We start from the raw sequence: 23,363 nt of genomic DNA, 5'->3' as shown, positions 1-23,363 counted from the left end.
CTTTGCTCCAACCCCCCATATTATAGAGAAAGCAATTGTTTAATAACAAACTCTTTTCTCCTCCTAAAGATGTAGTGCTGCAATTTGGTCTTACACATCTGCTATATGGCGGTACGGTATTATTATTCAAAGTTAAAATATAACTGTGTAACCCCCCTCTGTGGGGTTGTCCTGAATAGGGGGGTACACGGCTGCCTCGGGGCTACAAACTCCCTCTCTTGCGCACTTCCTCCTTTATCTCACAGTCCACAGGTCCCGGGTGCTGGGGTTCAGTTTGGTGGGCGGGGGGGGGGGGGAGAGGGGGGAGCAGAATTCAAATTCCAATGCCCAAGGCAAACAGGGGGTGTTAGCATATAGTCTATCTGTCTCTGTCTCACTCAGATATACTCACTATTCGGATGTCCTTGCTTTAGGGGTACCTTTGATTCTCACAAAAGATACTAGACATGCGGGTGGGGTGTTCCAACAAACATTTTTACTGCAACTCAAAAATATCTTCAAGCCAATTAGCAGCAAAAATCTCCACTTGATTTTTGCAAACTCCAAAATGTACTTCTGGTCTTCATCCTGCACAGCTAAGTTAGTGTCCCTTCAGGTGGCAGGCACTAGGCAAAGACTCAACACTCTTAGAGATAGAATGTGGGTTCCTAGTGAGGCGTGGGATCTCTTGATAAGAACATAAGGTTTGCTATACTGGGTCAGAACGAGTCTATCAAGCCCAGTACCCTGTTTACAACAGTGGCCAATCCAGGTCACAAGAACCTGGCAAAATCCCAAATTGTAAATAGATCCTATGTGTCTATCGCACATATTTGAACAATGACCTGAGAGATTTCAAATGCACATAAGTTTGCTTTAAAAATACCTGGTAAAGCCTGCCTGTGCAATGTACACTCACACTTCTGTGGCTGTGCAGACTGTAATAAGATTGCCTTCCCTGTGAGGTGAGGAGATGGTCTTGTTCCCATATGTCAACATTGGTTAAAAGAAAATAATCGGTGCGATCACTACTTCAGTTGTAGGTTTCCTGGGATGACCATAAGGCTCCATGACAAGATGGCTGAGCAAGTTTGGAACTCTAGTTCTGATTTCCATAGTGGGTCCTTCTGGTCATCCCAATGTGCCAGCAGTGCAGGGATGTTTTGATGCAGTCATTTGAATGACTTCCTGCATGTATTTTCACATGTTGGGTTTTACCTAATTTCAGTTACCAGTATGTCTTGTAATTTTATTTATTTTTGTTATTATGAAGAGTATGAAGCCTCCCTCATTCAACAACATGGGGAGGGTCACTTGCTGGGAAAAGTTCAGGATAACTTGCCCAGATAGCTCTATGTAAACAGGGTATTTCTTCTCTCCTGGTTTTACAGCTGTTGCAAAGCATTCTGGGGTTTGTAGTCTGTCAGTCATTACAGAGAGAGTAATTTTTAAAAGCGATTCTACAGGGAAAAGAATGCTTTACCTGTAGAAGTGACACTTTTGAAAATTGCCCGCTTGATATGTGCATAATTTTATGCACATATTGGGGAGGTGTTTCTGGTTTGGAGTCCGGGGTTTAGATTTATGTGCATATGTTTCGATTGTGAGAAGGTGCCTAAATTTTCTTGGAAAAACTCCCTGCACTAATTAGCAGGTGTAACTTATGTGGGGAGTTTTGCCAGGAGCATTTTCAAAGCAGAATGACGCACATAGCTCTGCTTTGAAAATTGGTGTAATTGGTGCATGAGGCGGCCTGCTAATATATGCAGGCTATTACAGATTTACACTCTTCATGGAGTAGATTGGCAATTGTCGTGCTAATATAAAGTTTCCTGAATCTGATACAAGCTAAACTACAATGATCGGCTTTCTTTGGAATGAGGCTTAACAAAGCAAAAGAAAGTTGGCGTAGGATTTCCTGTTCTTCTAGAGTCTTCTGGCCACCCTGGCTTGGAGAATTACTACTACGAAAGAGAGGGAGACAGCCAGAAACCATAAAGGCAGTGAGGTATCACTACCTGTGGTGTAAATGGAGGTAAAGGGCAAAATGCAATTATTAGGCTTAGGATTGGCGCTTCTGTCTATAAAGGTCCTGGTGCTTTCTTGCTTTCCATACAACAAACAAGATACAACTACACATCAGGATCTCCTTCCAATGCTATCATTCAAGACTCCACTGCTGGGCATCTTGCCCTCTTGGTTTTGCCCCATTCTGTGTATGGATTTGTGCTTCCAATTTCTCTTAGATGCGCTGGACTGCAAAGTCCATGGATGGGACAAAACTAGGGCCAGCTCAGCTTACTCCTGATAATTTGTGCCACTGGTCACTTAGCAAGCCAGGTGTCCTGTGTGCAGCCTGCAGTCTCATTGCATGTGAGGGAGGTAAAGAATTCAGGGCTTCATTTACTAAGGCTTTATTCCCATTCCCTGTCTATAGGGGAAAAAAAAGTTTAGTAAATCAGCACTAAACCTATTAAACGATTTGCTGTAATCTGGGTCTATAGATGAAAGGGCCTTCAGAAGGACAGAACAAAAGGAGCATGTTCCAAGAAGGTTTAGTCTGTTGCAGGCAGCTTGGTTTCTGTGTAAAATCATCAGAACTAGTGGCTACAGGTGAGCTAGTGCTCTCCAAATGCACTCTGCTATGGCTTTTCTACTACACAAAGAAAGGACTACGACTACCAGAATGCAGTGGGTGCTTAGATAACATAGCTCTAGCTCAGTGGTTCTCAACCCTGTCCTGGGGACCCCCCCAGCCAGTGGGGTTTTCAGGATATCCACAATGAATATGCATGAGAGAAAATTTGCATGTTATGGAGGCAGTGTATGCAAATTTTCTCTCATGCATATTCATTGTGGATATCCTGAAAACCCGACTGGCTGGGGGGGGTCCCCAGGACAGGGTTGAGAACCACTGTAAATCTAGCTGTTCTTTCCAACATAAAGGAAAGAACATGAGGTCAATTTGTTGGCATGCAAAGCAAAGCTGCAGCTAGTGAGACAGAGCACCAAGAGAAGAAGGGCACAGAATAAAATTATCCACATCTAGGACTGGTTCTCAAACTGGAATGGGGGGTAGTGGCAGCCGTAGAGGATGGAAAACTGGGCAACTGCCCAGGGCCCCAAAATTTTTCAACACATTTTTCTTTTAGTGGAGGGTGGGTTTTTTTTTCCCCAAGAAAATGGCTCTATTTGCATTTTAACATTCAATTATTTATCTTGTTTTCCTGTGTAGCAGTTTTTTGAAATTTCACTTTCATGACCACAAAAATCTCTGCGTTCTTACTTTGCTCCTCCTTTTTCTGCAGATACAGGAAGGTGGGCCCAAATGACTCTCTTGCCCAGGGCTTCAACAGCCCTAAAACCACCACTTGCATACCTGGGAATTCACTGGATTACACCCAGGCTCAGAGAATTTACATCAATTGCCAGGTCTCCCAGGAAACACCAGAAATTTCTGAGCATCTCTGTTTCTTGCTCCAGCTCTTCACCTTCAGGAAGCCTGCAGGGAACAGGCAGTTAGGAGTGAGTCTGGAGCAGACACTGCAGGCAGCAATGTGGAGAGAAACTGGAGAGGGACTGCAACATACACAACTCAGTCTGCAGCTGTGATTCCAGAACTCGTGATTCAGCTGAGGGACAGAGTGAGTGAGCAAAGAGTATTGGAGTCAGAGAGAGAGAGGAAGGGGAAAAATGCTGGGGATCATCCTTGGAGGGGGAAAGTAGTGGTGGGGGAAAGAAAGTGTGGCTTAATGGGAAGATTGAAGGCTCATACGCAATATTTCCTCCTCCCTATCACAGCAATCCCTATCACAGCAATCTCAAGGTGACCACGACTCAGAAGTTCCCAGGCATGTCTGTTTGGGAACAGGAAGGATCATGTTTGGTTGGATGTAAATGTAATTGCAATTTTAAACAAAATAAATTTTTGGGCAATGGCTAAAAGTATCACATAGAAGAAATAAGGGGACATAACTTAAAAGTTTCAGAAATCCTGATCTAGCGTTCTGCCTCCTGGACATGACTTTCTTTACAGCAAATACTCCAGCTGATATAGTATATGGTCAACTGGTCATTTGTTTCAACACAATAATTTTTTTATATTTTTATAATTTATAAATTTGTAGGACCGACACTTTAACAGCTTATAACATCCCAAAGCTGTTTTTAGTTTAACGTCCACTTTACTATATTATTCATTCATATCTAACTTTGTATAAAAAATACTTAGTAAACAGTCCAATCCAGTTAGCAATAATAATCACTCCTAGCAATCCCAATAACGGGAGCAACTCCAACTTAAAAATTACTTATCTTGCCACAACGTAAAGATCACACACCCCAACATGGATCCAAGTCCTCGCTGATCACTTTACTTTTACCAGAGCTTAGTCCATTAATCACCACGCTGTGGGTTCTGGTTCTTAGCCAGCTCTCCATCCAGTTAACTTTCTGTCCTATTCCCAGACTAGCTAATGCATTTTCCAGTCTTCTTTATGAAACCATATCATAGGCCTTACTGAAATCCAGAGACAATACTCACTGTACCTTCTTGTCACCTCATCAAAAACATGACGTTTTTTTGACAAGATCTTCCCTTTCTGAACTTATGCTGTGCAGAATCCTGTAATCTATTTGTTTCAAGGGAGTTCACTAGCCTTTTCTCTAGTAATGTTTTCTTGACTTTATACACTATTTTTTAATTTTTTATTTATGTAAAAATTATTTCTTAACTGCACATTCCGGTGATCACAGTGATATATAACTAAAGACATACATAAAATAAAATAAATACATAACGTAAATACCAAGAACTCAGCCAGAACTTAATTTGTTCTACGGTTCTATTGTCTTCAGTCAATTTACACACATTCCAAATTTGCTCTACTCTAGATCCCGAGCTTCCTTTGTTAATTTTCTGTTCTGAAGACCTGCTAAAAAAAAAAATCATGTTTTCAGAGATTTCTTAAAAAGCTTTGTAGCTGTCAGAACCCGCAATTGCTCTGGCATGCTGTTCCAAATTAGAGGGCCAGCTACAGAAAATGCTCGCAATCTATCCTCTCCAAGATTTATTTATTTATTTATTTATAATTTTTATATACCGATGTTCCTGTATACAATACATATCGCACCGGTTTACATGATGAGCCTGATGAACTGTGGGGACTTCTAATAGTCCCTTATTTGCTGACCATAATGCATATTCAGGGGATTATAACCATAATGCAGTTCTAAGCCATAAAGGAGCAGCATTATAGATAGTTTTGTGGATTAACAGTAATGTATTGAATTCTGGAAGCTATCTGTAACTGAAGTTAGACCTGCAGATCAAGAAATTACTTGGCTTCTCTTTGTTCCCATTTTTATGGACTGGAACTATATCCACTGTCCTTCAGTCCATCAGAATCTCCTCTGTCTCTAAACAGCTGCAAGGGTGCAGTCAATTCTTCTTGCCTTGTGACCTATCTTGGCCACCTGTCTTGCCTTGTGGCCTACCTCGGCCTCCTATCTTGTTTTGTGGCCTTCCTTGGCTTTTGTCCTTGCCTTGTGGCCTTCCAGGTCTCCCTGCCTTTCTCTGTGGCCTTTCAGGAAAATGGAAGAAAAAAATCATTGAAAATTATTAGAAAACTATGAAAGATAAGGTCTTTTACACTTATTTGCTGCTTATTCCTTACTGCATGCTGTTGCCTTGCTATCTACAGACCGATACTGCAACTTTTAGAGAACAGTTTTGGAAGTCATTTACCTGCATAAATTGACCTGTCAGTCCGGCAAAAAATTCACTTAGACTTCTAAAGCATCTGCATTTTTAGCCGGATTGTAAGGGGGGGGGGGGGGGGGCGTTCCCAGAGCGAGTTTAGATCAGGGGAAGAAAACAGCACGTGTAAATGAATTTTTGACAGTGTGCGTGCTATTCTACTCCCACCCAAAAAAAATTCACTGATGCAAAGTACGGAGGTGTTTTTAATGCACATGCTTTACAGTCATTTTCAAAAAGAAGCTACCCACGTGTCCATACACTTTACAACTATAGGGGCTATTTGAAAATTGTCCTCCTTAAAGCCCTGCTCATCAAGATCTTTACAATCTTTTCTGTTTTTCCAATTCCCGTTCTACCTGGGTACACCATGAAGGTGAGCTTGATGGCTGGTCATAGTGTGTACTGTGGGAGATGGTCGGATTGGTGACTGCTGTGGGATCCTTCAGGTTGGGCAGAGGAATAGCTGCTTCTTGACCTTTTATTTTATTTTTTTTTATTTTTAATTTTTATATACCGGAATTCCTGTATACAATACAAATCAGTCCGGTTTACATGGAACGAAAAGATAGCCCTGGTCTGGGAAGTCAGATCAGGGTTTTTTTACAAAGAACATTGAACAATAACATATAATACATTCATAATACAAAGAACATTGAACAATAACAATAAATCCTTAAATATTTTCGTAATTTAATTAAAATTAGGCCAATGGCATGTTGAACTTAAATTAAATGTAAGGTAAATTGAAATTTAATTTTGCATAAAATTGCATATTATTAACTGTAACACAGAATATTCCCAAGTTCAATCAGGATGCGGCGCTTAGTTACATTCTGGAGATTGGAACGCTTGCCTGAAGAGCCAGGTTTTTAACTTTTTTTTGAACTCTGGTAGACTGGGTTCGAGGCGAAGGTCAGGGGAGAGAGCGTTCCAATGGTGTGGTCCTGCAGTTGAGAGTGCTCTTTTTCTTAGTAATGATGTTGCTGGAGGGGTGAATAATGTGCCTCTGTAAGCGCTTCTGATGGGTCTGGAGGATAGGTGTGGACGAAGTTGAGTTTGGAGTGATATAGGTGCGATGTTGTGTATTGATTTATGAATAATGGTGAGGGTTTTAACCTCACCATTATTGACAGATGATCTCTCTCTCTCTCTCATATGAAATCCCAGAATAGGCTCTGTTGAGGTAAGTGGGATGGGCAACTTGAGTGCAAAACAGGCAAAGCTCAGGGAAAAAGAGAAAGTGTTGTGCATTTTAAAAATATATTTATAATCTGAGCGACTTTGAAATAGGGACAGACAGGCAGCTGAAAATTAGCAGGAGAATATCGGCTGCCCTGGGGAAAGACACTTTCAAAATGTTTCTAGTTAAGTTATTGATCATCCTTGGAGCATTCAAAATAGGTACAAAGGGATTTTTAATTAGAAATAGCACTGGACAGAGAAAATAGGCAGCCGTTGAGTACGTTAGAGACCCTGGATCTGGTGGAGTGAGCCCATTTTCTCTTTCTTGCAGAGATTATGCATGATGTGATTCGAAAAGTGAAGAAGAAGAGTGAATGGAAGGTAAGAGGGCTGCGGAAGGTCACACAGGGTCATTTAACCTTGCACCTCTAAACTCTGAGCACTACAAGGGGGTGGGGTGCATAACTCGAACGGACTAAAGGTACATTAAGGCTGACTTTCAAAAGCAGCAGAATTTGTTGTTTCATTTTGTATCGTTTCTGATCCAAAATGACACACACAGAAAAAGAACTTTGTTTCGTTTCATCATTTCATTTTAGCGCACACTAAAACCAATCAAAAATGAAATAAATAAAAAACAAACAAAAAAGAACATTTTCTTTCCATGCACATGCCCTAAGTATATGTCCTGCACCCGGTCACAGAACAGAAAGTAAAGGATTCTCTTATGCCCTCGGGTTGGAGCAGCCACACTAGGGTAACCAAGAAGCAATACAATACAGAGAGGTTTCTGTGATAATGGCTTTTAACAAGCCTATCCAGAGTTTCATCTCTGCTGAGGGCCTAATTTAAAAACGGGGCAAAATCAGTGCACAGCATCAGTTTAGTTGTGTTAATTCTATATCTATGCACAGGAAACACCGTGGGACTCTGCCCCTAAGCGCTATATTTAAGGATTGTGCAAAAAGTTCTACAGTGTTTTTTCCTATATTTTCTGTTTAATTTTTTTCTGTGAAAATGTTCTCGTCCAAAATCTGTAGAAAATTCCAGCCTTGGGCAAAAGATGTGCGATTTTAAATTTATGCAAGCAAAGTTACTTATTGGCCTTTTGTACCTGTTTTTTGCTCTTCATTTGTGTGATCCTTAAACATGGCCAGTAGTCTCTGTTGGATTACGGTTGCCACTTGGCTAATCCAATCCTGGTTTTTACCATATTGAATGCTTGGACTTGTGTTCAGATTTTCCCATTCATTTACCTAAGAAAATCAGAACTAGAAATCCAGGCCAATATTGGCGAAGGAAAGCCCGCCTGCTTCTTATGACATGGAGCCAGGTCACAGCGCTACTGTGGAAGGTAATGCCAGCTGCTCACTGGGAGAGGAACTTTTGAAAATCAGGGCTGAAAAATTGGGTAAAACTACCTGTGCCACAAAGGGGTGGGGCTGGGTGAATGTGGATCTTGCCAGGAACCTGAGGGATTTCGTTTTTGTAAAACCCACGCTGCTTTGCAGTGTAGATTTTTCACCTGCACATTCCATGGGTAATAAAGCACCCACAGCACTACAACCCTGGAATTTACAACGGGAAACCCAACCACAAAGTGGGCCTGATTTTAAAAGCCCTACGTGCGGAAAACCACGGGATTTATGTGTGTAGGAGGCCTTTCGGACACTGGGCCTATTTTAAAAGGCCCAGCCAAGCGTGTAAAGCCCTGGGACGTGTGTAAGTCCCGGGGCTTCAAAAAAGGGGCGGCGAGGTCCGTGGGGCGGGGCGGGACTAGAGGGCCTCGGCACAGTGGCCATTTGCCACTGTGCTGGAGGATCACATGCCGGCAGGCTGCTGGTGTGTGCAACCTGCGCCTGCTTCGAGCAGGCGCAAAAGGTGAGACAACTTTTTGGAGGGGTTAGGATAGGGCTAAGGGGCGGGAAGGTTAGGGGAAGGTGTAAGAAGGATAGATTAGGGGGTAGGGAAGTTCCCTCCCAGGCCGATCCTAAATTGGAGCAATCTGGGCGGGAACGGGGGAAGGCTGCGGGCGTCGGCGTGCACAAGTTGCACTAATGTGCACCCCCTTGCACGCACCGATCCCCCAATTTTATAACATGCGCACACCTGCGCGTGCATGTTATAAAATTGGGCATCCGTATGTGCATGCCAGGTAGCGCGCACACATGGACATGTGCACTCAACCTTTTAAAATCTACCCCAGTATCTGCAGATCCACGTAAATTAAAAAAATGATTCCTTTTATGTATCTAGGCATACAGGGTGTATCTGTAAACTGAGCATACTGGATGGGCCCAATGGAACTTATCAGACATTATATTCTGCATTCCTGTGTCTATAATACAGCTCTCTGTTAGCCTGCAAATGGGATAAATCAGCCCCCTGCTACCCCCTTAGCCTTTTTGGCTCAGAGATTTGTTTTGTCCTTTCTAGGTGCTGGTGGTGGATCAGCTTAGCATGCGGATGCTGTCTTCCTGCTGTAAAATGACCGACATCATGACAGAAGGGATAACAAGTAAGTTTGTTGTCCAAAGTTAGTCGGTGGGACTTTAACCCTCTGCTAGTTCTTACCTTTCTCACAAAACCAATATCAAACTAATTTTAAGGATGTCATCAATCATTCATCTGGGTCCAAAAGCCAAAGAGGTCAATTTTCAAAGGCTTTATGCTCCTATATTAGCCTTTTGAAAATTTACTAGGGCTGAGTCCCTAAATTTAGGATCCTAGTTTCACTAGGCCCCTACATTTAAGAGCCTTTAAAAGTGAGTGGCTATAGGTGTGGCATTAGGGCTTAGGGACAACTTTTAGCACTAGGCACCTAATATAGTACCTGATTTACTAAGGCTTTTCCCCATAGACACAGAATTAGGTTCTTAAATTTAGGAGCTCAATTTCTTTTGAATATTGACCTCTAAGTTCTTTTTTTCTGTTCTATTAATTCTTGTAATTTGCATCTTCACCATATGCAGTACAGGATCTTATTCAACTTAATTTTTGCACAGTAGTAGGTCTAGACTCATAGAGGTACATATTCCACCTCCATGCAGCTCTGCTAGTTAGTCAGTTATACTTAACCGACTAACTAATGCTGTATATTAAATGGCACAGTCGTGCCAATGAAGATATCTGTATAACCGGCTAACTTTAGGACAGCCCTTTGTTCTGACCAGAGCTGGCCAGCCAAATCAGCAGCTAACTCTGAATATCGAGTTGGCCATTCAATTTATCTGACCAACTCGACTCTTCCCTGATCTGTTCATTCCCTGCTTCCGTCTTAGCCGGCTAAGCCACTTAATCCAACTAAGTAGTGCCTGCTGACCATAGCTGGATATTCAGCAGCACCACATATTTGACAAAGTGACACTTAACCGGCTAAGTGCCATTTTTAATATGAGGCTCATAATTTAGGCCCTTTCTGTTATTAGCTTACTTAAGAACATAAGAATATAAGACTTGCCATACTGGGTCAGACCAAAGGTCCATCAAGCCCAGTATCCTGTTTCCAGCGGTGGCCAATCCAGGTCACAAGTTCCTGGCAGAATCCCAAAGGGTGGATAGATTCCATGCTGCTTATCCCAGAGATAAGCAATGGATTTATGCAACTCCACCTTAATGATGGTTTATAGACTTTTCTTCTAGGAACTGGTCCAAACCATTTTTAAATGCAGCTGCGCTAATAGCTTTCACCACACCCCTGGCTATAATTAACCGCCTCTGAGGATTTCTTGGTCAATAGCCCCAGAGTATGGTCCTTTGTCAGTCGCACCCGAGTAAGTAAAGGTCTCAGGTACGAGTTGGAGCACTTGAAGCGTAACGTCATGTTATGATTTTATATTATCACATTCCTAGATATTAATTCTTATCCCCCTTTCTGTTTTTTTCCCCACTGTAGTTGTGGAAGACATCCATAAACGAAGGGAGCCAATCCCAAGCCTGGAGGCCGTGTACCTCATTACCCCTTCAGACAAGGTAGATTTCCCATTCGACCTTTCTCATTGCAGTGGGGATCACAGCTGCCAGCCTGCACGTCCACAGATGTATCTCATGAATGCTGTTCGTAAAGATACCCTGAAAACTGGACTTGAGTAAACTTGAGGATCAGGTTGAGAAATATTATTGTAGATGACATTCCCCTCAGTCCTAGCAAGCCAAGTTTCAGGCAGGAGGCAGAGGAGAATGATGGGGAGATACCGACTGTGGAGTCGTAATAGTATTGTCTTGTCAGTGCAGGTTAGAACTGCAGCAGTGTGAGCTTCCTCGCAGCAGTGTCCTGTTAAAGCCTTTCCCTGACTGGCATACCATACTGACACCACAGGAATTTAAAAAAAACTGTGGGCTGGCTGCCCTGATCTCACGGTGAATGAGATCAGCACAGCCGGTCCGTGGGTTTTGAAAATGCTTGTTGTGCCAGCATTGTAAACCAGCTGGAGCATCATGCACAGCGAGGCAGGAAGATGCAGGATTATATCTCCCCCTCCCCTCCCTGGTTGATTTCTTAGAGGGGGGGGGCACCCACCACCTTCCACCCCCCCCCCCCCCCCCTACTCCCCAGCAACTTTCTCCGGAGGTGTCATGGGCTTTTGGACACTCTGCTAGAGAATGCTGCCAACCTTTTCTCCGCTGTGTCTTGGCTCTGGCAGCTGATGTTATAGTAGTGTGAGGTTCCACATGAAACTGCCATGACAGATTAAAGGGAGGACCAATTTTCCAAAGACCTTGTATGGGTAAATTTGTGTTTAACTGTGCGAATCGGGTTTTACAAAATTGCCTGGCCTGGAGGGTCATATGAGCAGACGTGCCTGCTCTGAGCTCTTTGGGGCTTGGGAAAATATCCTTATTAATTTGCTGTGTATTTGCACATATCTTCTAGGCTAAATATGTCTGAGGAGACTTCTAAAAACTGTCTTCCTGTTATGTGGGCTGATCATTCTGGTAAAGCTCAACAGACAGGGAAAAAAAAAATCACGCCCTCAAACAGGCCTCAGATGAAGAATGGCCTGCTCCATCCACTCACTTCCTTACATATGGCAAAAACATCACAACATATGTTTGAGACATTCTTAGATAAACTCACTACCAGCATTATTAATAAACTAGGAGTGGTGGTTGAGGTAGTGGCAGCATTGGTAGCTAGGGTTGCCAACTGCCTGGTTTTGGACCGGACAGCCAAGTTTTCAGCTGTGCTGTACAGTGTCTAGTCAGAAGTACTGTCTGGACATTGAAACACTGAAAATCTGGTTTTTGTAAGAGGCTCCTTCTCTTTCCCACAGCTTCCTGGTTACAGGGAAAGACAGAGCCAAGAGCTGAGCTGTGTCCCTGCTCGCTTGCCTCCTTTCCTGTGTTGTGATTGCATGGGATGGAGAGAGGAGGCAGGGCGCAGTCCAGCTCTCAGTTTCCAGTGGCTCCACAGATCTCTGCAGCAATGCTTTCTGGGTCCCTCCCCCTCCCTCTCTGAGTGGTGGGCCAAGACCTGAGGGAGGGACTACAGCGAGCCAGCCAAGGGGATACAGTCACAGAGGAGGGGAAGGTGGAGAGAGAGAGAGTCACAGGGTAGGGAAAGGGGAGAGAAAGAGGAGACACAGGGAAAGGAAGATAGACACATGGGGAGCAAAGGAGGAAAGAGACACAAAGGGGTATTGAAGGAAGGAAGGTCTCAGGGAAGGAGAGAGGCACAACGGGAGGATGAGGGAAGGCAGGAGACATAGATGGGGTAAGAGAAGGAAGAGACAAGAAGCACAAAAGAGACAGGGATACAAAGGAGGAAAGGAGATAGAGAAAGAGGAAGACACTGGGGAGGAGAGGGAGACAGGAGGGAAGAAGGAAGGAGAGAAAGACAAGAGCATGGGGAGGGATGTGATTAGAGACAGGAGGACAGCATGAGAGGAATGCACAGACGAGGGAGAGCATATTGAGAGACAGGTGGCACAAGGGAAACACATGAAAAGCTGGAAAAATGTTAGGGAAAGGGAGAGTGAACCATGTGTTTGAGAGAGGAGGCTATGTGTTTGGAAGTGTGCCCGTATGTATGAGATAGGAGGATGTATGTTTGGGCGTGTGTGTCTCTATTTATTTTTTATTTATTTAAGTTTTTTATATACCAACATTCAAGACAATAGTCCCATCATGCTGGTTCACATGAAACAGGAGTGCAAAATAAGCTTAAACTTGAACAATTGTGCGGAAAAAGCAGTTACATGTAACAGGGGAAATTGAACTTGGAGTAAGAAGGAAAAAAAGGAAAAGGAAAACCAGATAATTACATATAATTACATTGTAAGAGGTAGCTAATAGTGATATTGATGGTGATGTGTGTTGATTGTTATGAGTTAAATAAAATTGGAGATATGGAAAAGCCTGCATGAACAGCCAGGTCTTGAGTCTTTTCTTGAAGGTTGAGAGGCTGGGTTCCATTCTAAGATCTGGGGGGATGGAGATATAACTTCCCAAAGATATAACTCCCAAAGATATAACTTCCTCTATGAGAGAGGAAGTTATATCTTTGGGAGTCTGCATGTGTATATGAGAGAGGAGGCTGTGGATTTGGGAGTGTGTGTGTGTGTAAAATAGGAGGCTGTGTATTTGTGAGTATGTGTATGAGAGAGGAAGCTGTGTGTTTGGGAGTGTGTGTTTGTGTGTATAAGATAGACTGTGTTTATGGGGAAGTATAGAGGAGGGTGTGTATTAGAAAGGCTTTAATTGTGATAGAGAGCAAAACTGCATCAGAGAGGCTTTGGTCGATGTGTTTATGAGGATAGTTGAAATAACATTTTATACAACAAAGTATATTGAGGGGGGTGCTTGAAAACCAAGTAATGAGTGGATTGACTACTGACAGTAGTCTGTAACCTTCCGTCCCCCGCCTCCCCTCCCAAAGCATGAAGTTTAGCGGGATGTCCAGTTATGCTCCATGGAAAAGTTGGCCACCCTATTGCTAGTGTCAGTGCAGGAGAACTCTATGTGAATTGATGCTGTGATGACAAGAATGAAAGAGCTTGAAGTTTCACTGACCAAGACTCACAGAAAAGTAGATTTTCTTGAGAGGCAGTTGAAAGAAATGTCATACAAGATTGATGACATGGAAAATCATGGCCATCATAAGAACATCCCTATAGTGAGCCTACTGGAGGGGGAGGAGGAATCTAACCCAATTGCCTTCTTTTCGTGATGGATCCCTGAAATTCTGGGATGCAGGTGAAGAACAATCTTCTTAAAAAAAACAAATATATCGTGCACTAGCCTGTCCCGGTGGTTACCCGTATGCAGCTGAATTGCTTCCCTGATAAAGTAAAAATCATAGATGTTGTATGCTCTGAAGAAAAAATTCTTTACAAGTATCAGAAGATCACAATTTTCCAGGTGTTTTCAGTAATTTTTCAATCAAAGAAATCAAGCTATGTGTGCCCATCAAGAAAGCTCTGCAGCAAAGAGAGCTATCATATATATGCCTTAATATACCCTGTTATATTCAGAGTCCTTGATAACAACAAGCAGCATTTTTTCAAATCTCTGGATGATGTTTAGTGCTTCCTAGATCAAGCAGGAGAGGCCAAAGTCATTAAGAAAAAGAAGACAGATGGCAGATCTAGCAGAGAGTGATAGCATATGTGATCATCTGGTGACTGTGCATTATACTGGGGCCTAGGTTGTTTGGAGCAAATCCTTTAATAGTGTCCCTTCAGTTAGGCTATGAGTTCACTGTTGTTTTTTCATTATATATCTGGTTTGTGGAGGGGGGGGGTGTTTCTGATTACCTGTTCGATAGTTTGTGTGGGATAGTCTGGGAGGGGGTGGATAGGATAGGAGGGGCAGTGGGGGGATTGTTACAGTGCAAATGCAAATTTACCGCATTGGTAAGAACATTTCAATATGGAGGTGGTCTGAGCTGTCTGCGTGCATTTACGCAGTGGCCTTATTCCTGTGGAAAGTAGAGAAGTGCAGTACCCAGATGGACGCTGACTTATGGTGTCTCTACTGCAATGCAGCTCAGCACAGGCATGGAGGCCTGACATGGTGGAGCACCAAACATGCTTTCATTCACCAAGTCTGGGTAACAATGAAACTGTCTTCCTTTTTAATTTTTTCTAAACTGATAGCTCAGTTATTGAGTTTCCAGACTCTTTCTCACTAATCTACATACTACATATAAGGAAGTGGTTCCATTGCTGTGAGAAGTCACTGGAATTCCTATTGAATTGCAGATTAGCCTGTACTTCTCACCTCCTTGCGACTCAATACTACTTTAGGGTAATGCCTTGAGTTAGTAGGTGTAAAGACCCTTTGGATCTCCGCTAAATGGCCCTAGTTCCACAATGGGGTTAGAGAGCTTAGGAGAGAGGCATACCATTCAGAGCAGCAACCTCCATGAGGCTGACTGGAATGGTGAGCTCCAGTTTCATAAGAGAGGAGAAGTTTAGGTAGTAGTGTAGCATTTTAGAGTTTCTGTTGGAAGGGTCAGGAGTATTTTGGTGTTCTTTCCAAATTTAGGCCCTATAAAAGTTGGCTGACCTGTGGGCTATATGTCACAGAATACACAACACACTTATTCACAAGTATAGACGTTTACTTATAAGTATGAGAATAAACAATAAAAGCATACAAGATTAGAGTTTTGCATTAAAGAATATACACAAAAATACTTCCCCTCACAGTTTCCAATGTGAGTCTGATATATCTTTGTGAAGACGGAAACACAGTGCCGGGAAACCAGGAAAACTTCATCAGTCACTTCATTAACCACTGTAATGTCCAAAAGCTTTTCCTCTGATCTGTTCTTTCTCTTATTTCAAACAGTTTCTCATGTTGCTCTTTTTAAATTAATTCTTCTGATTTTTGATCTAGTTTCTTCTCTCGTGAAATTAGAACATGTGTTCTTGAGGTCCCCATGTGTTCTTGAGCTCCCCACTGTCTGACCTTATCACATCAGCAAATGGTTAGGTGTGGCTAAGTGGCTACTGTCCTGTTTTCCTCTGATATCTGGACAGTTAGCCTCCTGAGTAACTGCTTTCTAATATATCTGATCTCATGACTTGTTTCTTATTACGAGCAGGTTAAGAAAAATGGCATATTTATTCTCAGAATTTATATCAAATAATCATACTAGTTATATCAATGATTCTCTGCTCCACTAATTTCTGTTGCGGTACAAAGTTCTTTACGTAAACTAAATAGCTCCTTGAAATAACTTCCCACAGGCCCCTGCCTAGATCAGGAAGGGAGAGGCACTGCCCTGCTAGCTTTTTTACAGGGCAGAGAGTTTTTCCCCTTTTTCTGAGATTTTTGGAATCCTTTTTCTGTGCCTTACTGGGAAGCTATTCCCACTGCCTAGGATTGCCAAGAGGATCCTGCATACCTCTTCACTGAGATCAAGAAGATGCTGTAGTGACCTCAAGGTAAAGAGAGAGACCAAGAGATTTTTTTTCAAGTTTTTGCTTTTTTCTACTAAGTTCAGGGAAGGAAGTTTGTTTTTCTGCCGCCATTCCTTACCCTAAATCTGGGAAGATTTAACAACTGTCTTCCAGGGAAGGCCTTTCATCCAGGGATGTCATCTACTAAAGAGAGTTTAGAGAGAAGAATTAAAGAATGGAGAAGAATATTTGGAGATTCCCAAAGGGATCTTCACCCTGGGTCACAGAACACTGACAGGTTTTGAAGAGATGGAGTACACTTGGACCTCAGATACGTCTAGGACCCCTCTATGCCCACTTGGGATGCTTATCATTTCACTTCCTGGAGGGTAAGACAGTCTCAGGATCCAGCACTTCCACAGGGATAGGACACGTCCACAGAGCTAGAGAGATATTAAATCTGTTCTCCAAGAGAACAGCTAAACCTGGATGAAACCGGACATCACCTTGTTTATGCAATTTAATAATTCTGCATCTAACCACAGTAAACTTTTTTTTCATTGAACACCCTACCAGTTAGTCCAGACTGTTCTTTCAGTGTACCTGCCCCAAGAAGCTGATAGTAACACACAAAAAGGATTCTGCTTACATGCACTGGACCTAGAAAGATATCCTTCCCCCTAGAGATCAAGAACCCACACCCTAGGGCAAAAGGACTAGTAACAGTAACATTGGGACCCAGTCCTGGGATTTTTATGGCCCCAGTGGAATTCAGCACCCAACCTGATTTGAGGTTACTTAGGGAAGTCTGGGTGAGTACTTGGGGAGGATTGGAAAACAAGGAGAGGGAGGAGGAAGGGGGATAGGTGGTGGGAAGTGTTGAGACTGTGCCCTGAGGGTTCTCCTAACCAGACAATCTGCTTCTTTTCTGTTGTGTGGGATATTTACTTCAGGTTGTAGATGGTCCTGGAAAGGATAGGAAAGAGGTGGTTAGTAGTGGGGAACTCCTGGATATCTGTTCTAGGTCTGGAAAGTTGTGCTGGGAATGGGGTTTAAGGTGGGTTCAGGAGGGTGGAGGGAGTTATGTGGTGTATATATTATTAAGCAAGTATATTTTGTGTGCTGCAAGTGCAATTTTTCTCTAGCTGTTTTCACAGTTAATTCATGGTTAACATCACATATATAACCTTTACTGTTCAAATGACTAGAGCAACAGTGAATTTTATTACATTCACTGTGCGTGGCATATTATCACACATAAAAAGGAAGAGAATCTTTCAATTTTTAAAGAACCATAAAGCAAATATAGCTGTTTGGAGGGAGACAAACCTAAGAGTGAACATGAGAAACTCAAGAGACTGGATTGGGCAAATTTATGCGTTACATAACTCTAGCATAGGGAGTTATGTATCTTGTTGCATAAAGCCCGTTCCACACGTGATCCAAATGGCTGCTTAGTTTTATTAGGGGGAACACTGTATGAATAAAAATTGCATAAGTGAATATTTATGGACCAAACAAACCACAACACTTTTTATCAGCATATATTACAAGAAATAACTGAGTTTACATCCTGTCCTATAATTCCAGCCAGTGATTGGAATGTCTGTGTTTTGATCCCCTGTTAGATAGGTCTTCACATGTTGTGCTCCCCATGGAACAAACAAAGGAATTTGTTGTTTTCTCAAGAGTCTGGGGTTTCAGGATGTGTGTCAAGTTCATTACCCACATAGTAGAAACTTCACCTTCTTTTCTGCAGTACATAATTCCAGGAGCATTGCTAGGTGCTTCAAAGATACAGGGCATGGGTCTATAGGTCCTTTGCTCCCCACCCCAACCACAATCGTGTTCCAGTTTCCATAGGCGAGGACTGGACATTTGAGGACTGGAGAGAGGAAAGATACCTGGCCCTCCCCTTATTTGCATAAATGTGCCACCACTGCCCCTGCCTTCTCTCTTTTGTTCCTCTGTTCTTTCTATTCTAGTATCCCCAGGATGGTGGCAATGGACAATCTACTAATAGATCAACAGAACCAACAGAGCTATCCATGATGAATGATTCACTCATGAATCTATTTCAAACACCATAAGAATGATGGAGCATAATCTGCATAGATGCATGCATTCTCCTAGGACAAGCAGGATGGTAGTCTTCACACATGGGTGACATCATAGATAGAGCCCAGCATGGAAAGTTTCTAGAACTTTGACTAGGTACACTGAGCATGCCCTATACCATGCATCCTATACCATGCCCTATACCATGCATCCATGTGTGGTCCCTCTTTAGTCTCTTCTTTTCTACGGAGCATTCACATTGCGGTTTCTCTGAGCTCATGGCATTTTTTCATAAATTGCCTTGGAAAACATTTTGCACCAATTTTTTTCAGTCTTTTTCATGTCTCTTCTCAGCACAGGTCCCTCTCTGGTTCCTCTTTAGCTTCTAGCTAGGTTTTTTGGCAGTTCGGTAACTTTTGTTTCACTTCTGTTCCCCCTGTGGTGGCGGTGCCTCAGTGCCCACAAGCATCAGTGGGCTGCCATCACTGTTCTCTGTTTCCCTCTTCTTTTCGCTTTGACATGGTCGCGTCGGATTTCCGTTGATGCCCTCAGTGCCCGAGAGCTATGTCCATCACAGACTCATACAATGTGTGTATCCTCTGACTGGGGGCATCACACAAATTCGGGGGTGCCACTTGTGCAACCATATGATCCCAAGGGATGCCGCGCTTGCCTTGACAAGTTGGAAAAGCTCTTCGGAGCAAGAAAGTCTGAGCCATTGAAATCGGCATCGGGAGCATCAACGCCGAAGGACCTTGGAACTGCACCGATGGACATTGAGCCATCGACATCGGCAGGGCTGTCGGTTCCATCATTGCTGCCGGCAGATAGGGGCACCAGGGACCGGCTTCTGTCAGTCTCATCCAGGTTGAAGACATCGGGTTCAATGTTATCGATCTCGACACTGAGGAAAGACCAGCCGAGCACTGTTGGAAATCGAGGAAGCATCGGCACAGGTCACCTTCGATGCATGGTGCTGGGCTCAGGAAGACACTGGCTCCTGCCGTAGTGCCTATCCTCCATCAATACATGGGTTCACAACAGTTTCCACCGGTCCTGGTGTCAGTTGCCGACCCACCTTGGGGATCCGAGGAAGATCTGGCTTCCCCTTTGCCTCCCAGTCCATATTGGCATTGGCAACTTTCGAGGAGGAGTTGGAGCAGAGAGACCAGCTGGCAGTCAATCGGGCTCTGCAGAGCATTGAGCCAGTTGCAACGACGGTATCAATGCCCACATTCTCCCTGCTGGAATCGCTGCTGGAATGGCTCAACGAGCTCATTGGTGTGTCACTGACCCAACTGGTGTCAGTTCCTGGGAGGCCACCAATGCCCAGCGGGGCACTGATGATTCCATCAACCGATGTGGTGCTCGTTGCCGATTCCTCTGAGGAGGAAGCTCCATTAAGGCTGGCAGTGGCACTGAGGCCTGCAGCTCACCGTCAGGCTTTGCCAGGGCTGGTACCGGTGCCTAAGCTTCTGGAAAAGGCATTGCCTTCTACCTGCTCCACATGAGCCAGTACACTCACAACCTCTGGAAGCAGGTACAGGAGGCGGCCGAGCGGTTGCCTCCACAGTAGCAAAACTCCTTCTTGTCGCTGATGCGTCAGGGCCTGGAGTGTGGAAAACACTCGGTGCGCTCCACCTATGATGTTTTTGAAATGGCAGTGAGAGTCTCTGCAGCAGGAATCAGCGTCTGCAGAATGGCATGGCTGTGGCCTTAGATCTCCGATCACAGGTACAGGAAAGAATCGCCGACCTGCCATATCCAGGAGAGAATCTCTTTGGAGATAAGGTGAGGGATCCGGTGGCCCAGTTACGGAATCACCATGAGACTCTCCAGCATCTTTCCACTGGCACTTCAGACCCGCCCTCCTCAGCTAGGAGGTCTGAGAGGCAGAGTCAGATGAGGTCTTTCTACCACCAGAGGAAGTACTATCCTCTGGCCTCTCACTTCCTTTCACAGACGGTGAGCTCCCAAAGCTGCCTCAGGCAGCAGCGAGCTCCCAAGCCCCAGCCGGCGCTCCAGCCAAATCCTGGAATGGGATTTTGATTGAATTGTAGGGAGCATAAGCCAGCCACCTGTACCCAAGATGTAGGCTACGGTTCTTTGCGAATCAGTCCAGTATAACCTTGGACCAGTGAGTTTTGGCCATCGTTCGCCAAGGGTACCGATTGAACCTATTGGGTGTCCCGCCAAATTCTCCTCCGTGTCTGTTTTGGGAGTCGATAGTACATCAGGAGGTACTCTTACAGGAGCTCTCCACCTTTTTAATGGCCAGAGCAGTCGAGCCTATCTCACCAGGGCAAAGAGGGCAGAGATTCTACTCCCAATACTTCCTGATTCCAAAGAGAACAAGGAGACTCCATCCCATCCCAGACCTGAGGGCCTTGAACAAGTTTCTAGAAAAAGAAAAATTCAAGATGGCTTCTCTGGGCACCTTGGTTCCCCTCCTGCAAAAAGGGGACTGGCTATGCTCCCTCGATTTAAAGGATGCATACATGCACATCGAGATCTTTCCAAGTCACAGGAAGTATCTCAGATTTGTGGTGGGAAAACAGCACTTCCAGTACAGAGTGTTGCCGTTTGGGCTAGCGTCGGCCCCACGTGTCTTTACAAAATATCTAGCCATGGTGGGGGCACACCTCCGTAGGCTGGGAATGCATGTTTTCCCTTACTTGGATGATTGGCTGGTCAAGAGTACCTCTCGGGCAGGGGCAGGTTGGTCCTTGCACTTGACCATCTGGGTGCTGAATTCACTAGGGTTTGACATCAACTACCCGAAGTCCCTTCTCGGCCCGTCACCTCAGTTGGACTTCATAGAAGCCCTGCTAGACACAGCTTAGGCAAAAGTCTTCCTGCTTTGCTCCAGGGCAGTCACCTTAGCCTCCATAGCGGCAGTGATTCAACAGAGCTAGCAGGTGTCAGCTCGGCACATGTTGAGGTTGTTGGGCCACATGGCCGCAACCATCCATGTCACTTCCTTGGCACATTTACACATATGCAGAGCCCAGTGGACCTTAAGGTCACAGTAGCGCCAGGCCACCCAGGACCTTCAGGCTCACATACACATCACTCCATCTCTCCGTGACTTTTTGTCCTGGTGGTGAGTTCTCTCGAATTTGGAGCAGGGAATATCTTTTCAAACTGCCCCTACCCAAATTGTCTTTACCACGGATGCATCTACCCTGGGGCGGGGTGCCCATGTAGAGGAGCTTCATACTCAGGGCCTATGGTCCAGCCAGGAAGCACAGTGTCAAATCAACTTTCTGGAGCTCCAGGTGATCAGGTATGCTCTATGGGCTTTAAGGGATTGGCTATCCAACAAAATTGTCCTGATCCGAACAGACAACCAAGTAATGATTTGGTATGTCAACAAGCAGGGAGGCACAGGGTTGTACCTCCTGTGTCAAGAAGTGGTCCAGATCTGGTCATGAGCTATGTCCCATGGGATGGTGCTCCAGGCCATGTATCTGGCTGGAACGGAGAACGTAATAGCAGACAAACTGAGTCGGGCCTTCAGGCCCCACAAGTGGTAGCGAATTGGATCTTCCACCTCTGGGGAAATCCTCTGTAACAGGAATGTGACTCAGTTCTTCTTCCTGTACAGGTCAGTCAGCAAACCAGCCTCGGATGCCTTTGCTCGCAATTGGGGCATGGGTCTTCTGTACGCGTATCCTCTGATTCCTATCATAACAAAGATTCTCCTGAAGCTTCAAGAGGACCGAGGGACTATGATCCTCATAGTGCCTCATTGGTCGAGATAGGTCTGGATCCATTCCTTCAGGCATTGCCCTTCCGGAAACCAATCAGCTTGGGGACTTCCCCAGATCTCATCATGCAGGATCAGGGAAGGCTCTGGCATCCCAGCCTCCAGGCCCTGTCGCTCACAACCTGGATGTTCAGAGGCTGATTCTGCAGCCACTTGATCTTTCCGAAGATGTATCATGGGTCCTGGTAGCTTCTAGAAAGCCTACTACTAGAAAGTCCTAAGGGCTGAAGTGGCGGAGGTTTTATGTGTGGTGTGAGCAGAAGGCCCTAGGTCCGTTCTCCTGCCCCACACCAAAACTGCTTGATTACATTCTGCACCTATCAGAGGCTGGCTTAAAAACCAACTCTGTTAGAGTCCATCTAAGTGCCATTGGCACGTTCCATCAAGGTGTAGATGGTACGCCCATCTCTGTACAGCCTATAGTTGTATGCTTCATGCGGGGCCTGCTTCAGTTGAAGCCTCGCCTAAGGCCTCCTGCTATATTTTGGGACCTCAACATGGTGCTCGCTTAGTTGATGAAAGCTCCTTTTGAGCCAGTGTGCATCTGTGACCTGAAGTACCTAACTCGGAAGGTCATATTTTTGGTGGCGGTCACTTCAGCATGCAGGGTCAGAGAGCTCCTGGCCTTAGTGACTTATCCACCTTATACCAAGTTTTATCATGACAGGTTGGTGTTGCATATGCACCCCAAGTTCCTGCCTAAGGTGGTGACGGATTTCCATCATAGTGTTATGGCCAGGCGGAACTGCATCTTGGGGGTCATGTCAAGGCTCATTCTGTCAGAGCGATGGCAGCATAGGTGGCCCATTTGCGAGCAGTTCCCATAGAGGAGATCTGCAAGGCTGCGACGTGGAGTTCTCTCCACACATCACACTATTGTCTAGATAGGGATGGCCGGCGTAACAGAAGGTCCAGCCAGTCTGTTCTCAGAAATCTCTTTGAGGTGTAGAAACCAACTTTCCCTGCCTAGGGCCCATTGTTTGGGTTCAGGCTGTCCCCGCCACTGTTGCCAACAACACTATGGTTGTTGTGCCCATTGGCACCTGGTTGGTTTCTATTGGTCCCCTTTTTGTGTTGGGAAGCAGCCTGTAGCTAGAGATTCACCCATGTGTGAGGACTATCTTCCTGCTTGTCCTAGGAGAAAGCAGAGTTGTTTATCTGGGACAGGTGTTCTCCTAGGATAGCATGATGTTAATCCTCACAAAACCCGCCCACCACCCCACAGAGTTGGGTTTCTCCTGTTGTTTATTATTTTATTTTTATCGTA

At 44.5% G+C, this 23,363-nt stretch overlaps 1 protein-coding gene across 3 annotated transcripts in view; it reads left to right on the top strand.

Moving 5' to 3' along the window:
- The window catches only part of STXBP1 (syntaxin binding protein 1), a 128,803-nt gene that overhangs the window by 15,475 nt on the left and 89,965 nt on the right, over positions 1–23,363 (top strand). For all 3 annotated transcript variants that reach the window (XM_029612836.1, XM_029612835.1, XM_029612834.1), the window contains exons 2-4: positions 7,254–7,303; positions 9,359–9,440; positions 10,818–10,894. In XM_029612836.1, the coding sequence (XP_029468696.1) occupies positions 7,254–7,303; positions 9,359–9,440; positions 10,818–10,894 (209 nt within the window). The remainder of the gene's footprint in view (positions 1–7,253; positions 7,304–9,358; positions 9,441–10,817; positions 10,895–23,363) is intronic.

This window comes from Rhinatrema bivittatum, chromosome 8 (genome assembly GCF_901001135.1).
Source record: "Rhinatrema bivittatum chromosome 8, aRhiBiv1.1, whole genome shotgun sequence".
NCBI lineage: Eukaryota > Metazoa > Chordata > Amphibia > Gymnophiona > Rhinatrematidae > Rhinatrema > Rhinatrema bivittatum.
Note: the sequence above shows the minus strand (reverse complement) of the source record. Positions and strands in the feature narration are given on the sequence as shown.